The 9,683-nt window shown below is 37.9% G+C and overlaps 1 protein-coding gene across 1 annotated transcript; it reads right to left on the bottom strand.

The window, feature by feature from the left end:
- Positions 1-426: 426 nt before the first annotated feature.
- LOC126991339 (elongation of very long chain fatty acids protein AAEL008004-like) lies at positions 427-9,625 on the bottom strand (the record flags this gene model as incomplete). The annotated part of the gene is given in 4 exon segments (XM_050850108.1): positions 427-3,033; positions 3,551-3,673; positions 6,375-6,547; positions 9,520-9,625. Coding segments are annotated over 4 exon segments (675 nt in total), but the record flags the coding sequence as incomplete, so codon positions are not given.
- Between the last annotated feature and the right edge of the window lie 58 nt (positions 9,626-9,683).

Here is a 9,683-nt window from a genome sequence, read left to right as displayed (position 1 = left end):
CAGGCCCGGGTTCGAATCCCGGCCCGGGGAGTCTGCGTGCAGCTCACCCAGCTGTTCATCCTCCCTCTCGGGCTGGTCGATAAATGGGTACCTGGGGAAAGTAAACTGTGGTAACCCGGATGTCACACTGGCCCTGTGTCCCCAGGTAATGGGCTCCCTCCCACCACAGGCTCAAGGGCCAATGTTACGGAGATGAGCACCGAGGCCACGCGCTGCTACAGTGTATGCCCCCAACCTTACCTTTATATTTTCCATTTCAACAATTTAGGAAGCTTCAGAAACCTTTTCATTTTTCAAAAAAGTTTATGGTTGTGTGACTGACATTGGGTTGTTTGTGTTTTAAGGTTGAATAGTTTGCCTTGTATGTTGGCATAGACAGTATGTTAAGATGATGCAGGAAAAGGTTTAAACATCTAAAACACATGATCAGTTAAAATATTTGCTTATTAAAAAAGGCTTAAAAAACAAAATATACAAAAAAAAACATGTTTGACATAATACAAAGGAACCTTCAATAATCCTCACATATGCTTTTAATCAGCATTGGTATCTGAAGGTTGATTCATGACAGTAGCTCAGACCACCAGCAGACAACAACAAAACACATTCTCGTTTCTTCCTCCATGACACTTGACCAGCTTTGGTATTGTGCAATCTACTCTTCACCTTATTTTGGCACGAAGATGACATCAAATGAACAATAAAGCAGAAAATATTTCTACCAAATTACACCAAACATAACTCAATGAAATGGTAGATATGGAAATTTTCCACAATTGTTAATTTTTTACTTTTGAATTCAAAAATAACATGGCATACATCACAAATTTGTAAACTTTCATAAAATTCACAAAAAAGGGATGTATCAAGGATGAGTCGTGGGGAAGGGTGAGGAAGGCACCAGTACTAGTGTGTGGTGGTCAGTCCACACAGCTTCATTGTTTTGGTAACTGAGTGCTGGTCTGTAGCTTTGAGACGTTACAGTGTGCATTTAAAAAAAAATACAAGACAAGTGAGTAAACTATGGAAATACAGCAATGCTCTCCTTTTTTCAGTAAAAATTCACAATAAAAGTAAAACCAGACAGAAGTCAGCTAAAATTTAAAACACTACTCTGGAAACAGAACAGTGGTTGCATTGACAATTTTTACCTAAGCACAAATTTACAACATTTATTTGCTAACAGTGGACAGTAGTACAGAGGAAAGTTCATTTAGAATAACATCTTTGAGAAACACTAATCATTTGGAATAAATTATGCATAACCACATTACACGTTTTCAGACTTCTGAAGTATTGAATAAACATTAAACAAACATGCACTGTCAACTGGAATCCTGCAACACATACAGCCAACACACACAGCTCACACACAGGACAAAGAGCTCATAAGTCATGAAGAATGGTATAGTTAATGTACATACTATCTATAACTTTAAAAAAAATTAACAACTTGTGTTTTTTAACTTCTTAAATACATTCTTTCTACTGTGTTTCTGCTGTAGAAGGTTTGGTAAGGCACAACTAATAAACCATCATTTTGTTTTTACTCTTCAAATGTTGTTAATATTTACTTTTGACGATTACCGATAGCATTAAATATCATTACTCGTTATTGAGTAATATTTTTCTTGCACAATTTAAGTTTCAAATGCAAATTTATTCACTACCATTTATCAGTGATATGTGAACTTTGTCCAAAATACATACAAAAATAAGTTTTAAGTAAGAAAACACTACTTCTCATATACTGTGAACATCAGTTCCATTGTTGAAAGTTGCATACTTCTAGTAAAGTATTTTCCTACAGTAATGAAAAAGGCACCATATGCCTGTGAATGGCTTTGTGAAAAGATGAATGTAGTACTAGTGTCCTTGCTGGTTCTCTCACAACTTTAGTTGCTCTGTTCTCATCACTGCATCACAAAAACAGTGAATGTATATTATAAATTTATTGCCACAATAAAATAAATTATACTGACAAGGTTAAAAACTGAAAGGACAGTATCATTATCTTTCTATACAAAGGCAAGACTGGTGGCAATTTCATTGCTTTGTCCATTTTTGTGGTCTAAATGGATGAAAATTTCCTGTTATTCTTTTTTTGTCTACAGACATTCTTGGCAGTGAAATGATTCAGCACAACTTTTTTTTCCATACCCTTCTTTTCTGACACCTAAGACATTTAGAATAAAATGTACACTTAAAGTGCTTCCATACTCCAGTGCAAATCTGTGCAACATCCAGAAAGGCCAGTTCCTTTGTAATATTTTGCAAGGTCATGAGAGCTCAAATTCTCCCCATGAGCACCTTTGTCCACAAAACAAGAACCAAAATAATAAACCAATGGATGATAGTTCTATCAATTGCACTAGTTAGTAAAATTGTCAGTGTTCACTCCTATACAGAGTGCCGTATTTGGAAGTAATCCTCAACTAGGGAAAACAATAATTTAGTAAAAGGTTAAAAATAATGCAGTTGGTTTATCGTCTTGGTCTGCGAGTTTTCGTCATTACCTTGGAGAAAGAAAATGACCTGATAATTCATGGGTATAAGTTAACTGCAGGACCCTGCTCTGTGATCATGCTTATATTGTCTGACATGTCAACTACCAAGAGCTACATCTTTGTGCCAAGCTCAGCACCACTGTTTAGCTGTCAGGCTCAGTCTGGGATGTAACTGCTCACTTACATATGTGAGAGGTCTGGATGCAGTATTATGATTTACTTTGAAGTTATGAGGTAGTATAGGACACTGAGCTTACTCCACGCTAGTATCTACGCTCATACACACTAGTTGCCGCGCTCGCACACTGAAAGATTCCTCAGTTTGAGGAATGTGGCCATTAGAGTCCTTTGTTGCAGCTCCATTGGAGCGGAGGTGTCCGTTGGCATGGCCATTTGCATGGCCATTGCTATATCCATTTGCTACGCCATTTGCTTTGCCATTTGCATGACCATTGGCATGTTTGATATGTCCATTAGTAAGACTTCCATTTGCCTTGGGGAGATGTGTCGTCCCATTTCCATAGAACTGCGGAAGAAAATATTAGTTACTCGTGCAGGCATAACCAGAAGTCTGCTTGATTAAATAGTTCATTAATGATAAAGAAAAATAGTTCATGCAAATTACTGTATAAAAATATCAAATTATTACTGTAAGCAGAGACTGCATTTCTCTAAAACTTAACTTATGACCTAGTTTACCTATTTATGATTCCTTGCTCATACTACACTTTTTTACAAAATATCTCACTGGAAATCATCACCATTTCTAAAAACATTGAAAAATCTTCAATAATCTTAAAATAGCTTTACAGAAACAAGTTTGATTTTTTCTTAAAACATTCTATTAGTCAATAAAGTAAATGAGAGAAGACTAAAGGACTTCACATCAATCACTGCAAGATCTGTTAAAATCGTTACATATTGGCAAGAGGTATTTACAGTCCCATAACAGTAAAATAATGAAGATACATTAGTTTCACTATATGTACAGTAATTTTATGGGTATGAACTGAATCAATAACTAAAATTGTGTATTAGCTCACCTTCTTAGTGCTACGAAGATAAGCCTTGATGTAGAACTCCGAAAACAAGAAGAAGAACATGACTGCATGACCTCCAATCCACCACATGAAGGCACGTGGGTAATGACATTCAGTGAAGGCGAGCTGGAAGCAGTAAACGACATTAAAAGTATTGGTTCACATGTTGTAAATTTATTTATTCTCACGTATTATTTGCCTGCCAATACCTTTCCCCGAATTGATTGGTGAATTTTCTAAAAACTTCCTACATTAATATGGCAAAAAAAGGAAAATGAGAAAACCATCATCAGAGAGGGAAGGGGAAGGGTGAAAGAAAATTAGTTCCTGAATTCAACCTTCAGTAATGAAGGAGCAAAGTTGCCTCCAATTAATTTACTTCATAATGATATATGAAGACATGATGCCTTTTAAGTGATTAGAAAAGCAAGAACAGTCATCACCAGTAGCTCCCTTCCCCAAGTGTGATAAGTCAAGAAATGAAATACACAGAGGAACAAAGTGGCAGAACAAATTTTCTACATTTTCCAGTTATATAAGGGAATGCAATAAATATTGGATTCAAAGTAGTGTAGGTTAAGCTTGCAAAGTAGAAGATATATTAATTGATGCATCCGCAACAAGTTATGTATATATAAAAAATATATATTAAAGGACATTCCAATACAAAGCACTGGGCTGTCATTAGAGTCCAGTCCATTTTTAGCAGTCTGACAATGTATTGTAATAGCCAAAAAATGGACTATCAGGCAACCCTGTGAAGTGGTTCCCTGACCTCAGCTAACTCAAGTCACCTTACACACCACATTGCCCGATCATAGATTAAAGTGATGCAAAGTGACACTTCCTGCTCTTTTCTGCATTAATGTTTTCACCAAACGTGATTTTACTATTCTCTTTCCTTTATAATGAGTCACCTCTTGATTAACACGAGTTTAAATAACGTGTTTTTTATTTAACACGAGTTGATATTTAAGGATATATGTTTAACTAATGCGATATGTTCGATATGTTCGATTTACGAGTTTCATTGATGACGTCACCGCGCGGAGACACTGTCTCAGTCTGAAGCTAGCCAGCACCGAGTGGAATGTTTCTCTGGAATACATACACTACATTTTGATGTCTACTATGGCACCCAAGCATCCTTCCACCTCCTCACAGGAGGTGGAAGGACAGGGTGAGGAGGGAAAGCGGGGTGAGGACTTGGCAGACGACGACGACCAGTGACACATCAACAAAGAGATGGAGTGTGTGAGGACGTGTTTTTGACATGTTGTGTCAGTGACTTACAAATGTAATGTAGCAATTCTTTCTTTAGAAAACTTTAACTTAAAGGAGTTATCTTTGTCACCAATAGCATGGGTAGTCAAAGGAAGAGGAAGGAGGCAAGTGAGGCGGAGTGGCGGAGGTGAAGGGAGCGTGAGGTAAATGTAAGAAGTATGACAGAAAGACAACGAAGATGATGCAGGTGTTTGAGTGAGATGGGACGTGAGGTGAATGGGAGGACTGGAAGGGAGTGGATGGTGCTGCTGCTGGGGCTGAGTAGAGAGACGAATGGATGAGTGATTAAGACAGTGAAACAGTTCCTGGAGAGCATGTGGCGTGAGAGATGTAGGGAATGATACCTTGCCCTGAGTAGAACATAGACTTTTAGCATGTTTTTGTTTTCTTTCACAGGAGCTGGCTGGGGAGAAATCCCAAGCCACCTGTCACATCAAGATCAAGGAGGGACAGTGGCCGACACAGGTGAAGAACAAATTTAAATAAATTGAGAAAGTGATGTGGGTATGCAGAGGGAGGACTACTCAAATATACCCATATATTTCTTTGACAAATTTTTGTCTTAAACATCTGAGATTTTCACAGTATGGAGGAATGATAAGGGAGTAATTTTCTCAAAATTTTCATCTTTTACAGGTGGAGGATCCTCTTCAAGGCAAAGCCATTAAAAGCATGCCTACTCAGCCAAAAGTAAGGAAAAATTTGTGTGGCTGCACACACACACACACACACACACACAGACTGAACAAAGAGTATTGCAGCTAACACAATTGTGCAGTGCTGTACACCAAGTAAATTGCAGTATGGGGCTGGGCAAGAAATTGTTTCTCTTTTTTGTACTTGGCAAATAACCATCTAAAGCCACTTAAATGCTTCATTTGGAGGAGTAAATAACAATGTGTAATGAGGGCTTCAACAGGAGGGAAATTGGCAATTATCTTTGTGCTGTGACAAAATCTTATAATATGGCATTTTCAGATAGTTTGACAAATGATAAGAATGGGGGAGAATTAATTTGTTTAAAGAATGTATGAGGGATGGGATGAGTGAGGGGGTGTCCAGGGAAGACCACCTGTGAAGTGGATCAACAGGGTGAGCAAATATTTGAGCAAGAGAGTTGAAAGTAGCAGGATTGAGTGTGTTGAAAGGGAGTGCCAGAATAGGGAGAGGTGAAGTTCCCATGAGGGAGCAGGTCGTCAAGAGATATAGACAGATGGTATTTTCAGGTATTTATATATTTAGAGCCAGTAGCCTGTGGGGTAAAGAGGTCATTAAATGCCTGTATATGGTTTTCAATTAAAACCATTCTAAACAAACATTTTCAAGGTAACAAACATTTTCAAGGAAACATGGAAAAAGAGGGTGAATTTAACTTTTGGTGCCAGCTCAGCACTTCATTTTGTAAAACTGTTTGTCACCAACACTGACTTTCCCACATATGTTGGCACAATCCAGCTGCAATGATGGAAGGCTGACTGTGGATGGAAATTACTAGATCAAAAAACATTAAAAGTACCATTCTAAAATAATAAACTAGAATTACCTGGAATGCATGACTAAAGATCAGGACAAACTGGATCATCTGGAAGTTGGTAAGGTACTTCTTCCACCAAATGAAACGGCGGTATTTGGGTCCCATGGCAGACAACATGTAGTAGACGTACATCACAATATGCACGAAGGTGTTGACAAGACCAAAGAAAGTGCTGTGTCCACCTAGAGCAAAGGAAAAAAATTCTTAGATCTTCTGCAAGTGGTGAAAATAAATAAATAAATAAATAAATATATAAATAATAATTAAATAAAAACTTCCCCCAAAATGGGGCAAACACTAATTTTCATATGCCTCTTAAATTTTATTGAACCGAATTTATTTTTGTTTGGCCTATAGCACTGGTAGACTTTCATGATGTTGGTTGGCCCCAGCCCATTAGTGGGTCAGGTAAGTATCTTATAGTGGTGCCATTCTTGCTTGACTCGTGCTGCCCCCTGGAGCTCCACTTTATTCTCTCTAGTTTCGCTAGCATCAAGGACATTAGGTGGGTTGTCTTGAGCCACTCAGCGATGACTAAAGGCTTTCACCACCCACACCCACACGCTGACCACACCGCTCAACCACCACCACCTCAACATATGATGCAACCAAGATTATTTAATGAAAAATTAGACGAATCTACATAATTCTCTTCTCAAATTTAAGATATGATTGATAATACAATAAATCCATTCTTAAATATAAGATACAATTGATAAAACAATAGGATAAATCGATTCTTAAATCCAAGATTGATAAAAAGATTTAAGATTGGTGGCATCTCCAACCAACTGCAGCCATTTGTAGGAGAGGTTACTTTGGTTGGTGAGCATACAATGTGAGGTCTTTTGAATTTTGCAAGATCCAGAAGGTTAAGAACTGCGAGTTCTTGGTATCAGAAACAGAAGCTGCATCATTGGACTTTGTATGGCGATGCTGGAAGGGTAGATTAGGAGACTGATCACATCTTTGTAAGCAATCATTTGAGGATCCTTCAGAACGGCAAGATTTTTTAGTGTACAGAGCTCTTTAATTTCAAGAGACAAACTTGGCACATACCAATGAGTATGTATTGATAGTCAAATTGGTTCAATGTGCTCAACACCCTCAAGAACAGTGGGATACTTTTAAACATGAAACTCTTCAAGCTGCCAAGGACTACATTGGAGAATGCCCGAAGACAAGGAATGGTTTTGCCTCTGAGGAGACATTGGATAATATCAGTCATGTTGCCAGACTTGCTGGGAATCTGGGCGAGTATACGTCTATTGCATAGGACTAAAGGTTTCCCAAGAGGAGACAAGGAAAGGTATGAGAGAGGCCTCAATGAGGAGGTCTATGGCCACTGCAACCAAGTCCTGAAGAAGCTTCACCGCAAGTCGCCATTTCAGGTTAGCATCATCTGAACAGTATGTGGTTGCCTTGTGTCAGACATGGATAGGTAACGGATTCATTGGCCAAGTACTTGAGCAGTTGCACGTGGCAGATCCTTATTAAGTAGCTCCAAACTGCTGTGTTACAAATAAGAGATGTTGATCCACCCAGTGACAAAAGCTCTCTTTAGGTTACAGAGGCTGTGGCAAAGCTGAAAGTTGGGAAAGCAGTTGTTATTTGCAACATCAGTACAGACCTGTCAAAAGCACACACATTCAATAGCATATTCAGGACCATATAAAAATATTAAATATAAGAATTGCTTTTCATTGTATGAATGAAGACAAGAAAAACAAGACCAAAAACTGGAATATACAGCAATTGTGTGGTCCTATAACAAAAAGAAACATACCGAAAAAAAAAAAAAAAAAAAAAAAAAAAAGTTTGGCAGGCTTTGTTTATAGATGAGGAAAATTTAAGGAAATGAATCTGCCAAAATTAGAGAGAAGAGAAAGGATGCACCATATTAGCTGATAGAATACAAGAGGTAGACATAAGAGATCTGATTGTGTAGTCAGAAAGAGGACCAATAATAAACATGAATGAACAGAGGAAGACTTGATGCACAAGTGATGTCTAGAAATGCAAGTTTACTCATATGAACAGAGGAAGACTTGATGCACGAGTGATGTCTAGAAATGCAAGTTTACTCATATGAACAGAGGAAGACTAGATGCACAAGTGATGTCTAGAAATGCAAGTTTACTCATATGAACAGAGGAAGACTTGATGCACGAGTGATGTCTAGAAATGCAAGTTTACTCATATGAACAGAGGAAGACTTGATGCACAAGTGATGTCTAGAAATGCAAGTTTACTCATATGAACAGAGGAAGACTTGATGCACGAGTGATGTCTAGAAATGCAAGTTTACTCATATGAACAGAGGAAGACTTGATGCACAAGTGATGTCTAGAAATGCAAGTTTGCTCATATGAACAGAGGAAGACTTGATGCACGAGTGATATCTAGAAATGCAAGTTTGCTCATATGAACAGAGGAAGACTTGATGCACGAGTGATATCTAGAAATGCAAGTTTGCTCATATGAACAGAGGAAGACTTGATGCACAAGTGATGTCTAGAAATGCAAGTTTGCTCATATGAACAGAGGAAGACTTGATGCACGAGTGATGTCTAGAAATGCAAGTTTGCTCATATGAACAGAGGAAGACTTGATGCACGAGTGATGTCTAGAAATGCAAGTTTGCTCATATGAACAGAGGAAGACTTGATGCACGAGTGATATCTAGAAATGCAAGTTTGCTCATATGAACAGAGGCACTTGGAATGGATTAGAGAAGAAATGATTTCAGCAAAAACTTCAACTAAAAGTTGGAAAAAATGTCGATATACAGACTGGACACTATGAGCATGGCTCAGGCCATGTACACTACTAGGTAAACAACACACGATCTTGATCGTTTTGAATTTTTATAACCGTCAATGGCATAGCTGGAGAAAAAAAAAAAAAAAAAAAAAAAAAAAAAGGCAAGGTGTACTGGTCAAGATACCTACTGCCAAACCTGATATATATACATGACATTATCAGTCAATGATGATAAAATACTCTTGAAACTACTTTTAATGATAATGATATGAGCCAGATAAAATAGTAAAATAATGCCTGGTGCATCAGTGTAAGAAGCTCATGTGCTGTGCTGTCAAGGGAGGGTGTGCAGTAATAAAGGTGGATACAGCAATTTATCGTTGTACTATACCTGCAGTGAACTTGACGCCGAACCAGACACTCATGGGCATACAGCCGTGGTGGATGACATGCAGCAGTGAAATATGCTCATTCTTCTTATGCAGTACAAAGAAAATCTGAAAAAAAAAGGCAATGACAAATGTTTTTTTCAAGTAGTTAAATTATGTCAAAATA

This window comes from Eriocheir sinensis, unplaced genomic scaffold (assembly GCF_024679095.1).
Source record: "Eriocheir sinensis breed Jianghai 21 unplaced genomic scaffold, ASM2467909v1 Scaffold261, whole genome shotgun sequence".
In the NCBI taxonomy this organism is placed as follows: domain Eukaryota; kingdom Metazoa; phylum Arthropoda; class Malacostraca; order Decapoda; family Varunidae; genus Eriocheir; species Eriocheir sinensis.
This window is presented reverse-complemented; position numbering and strand designations above follow the sequence as displayed.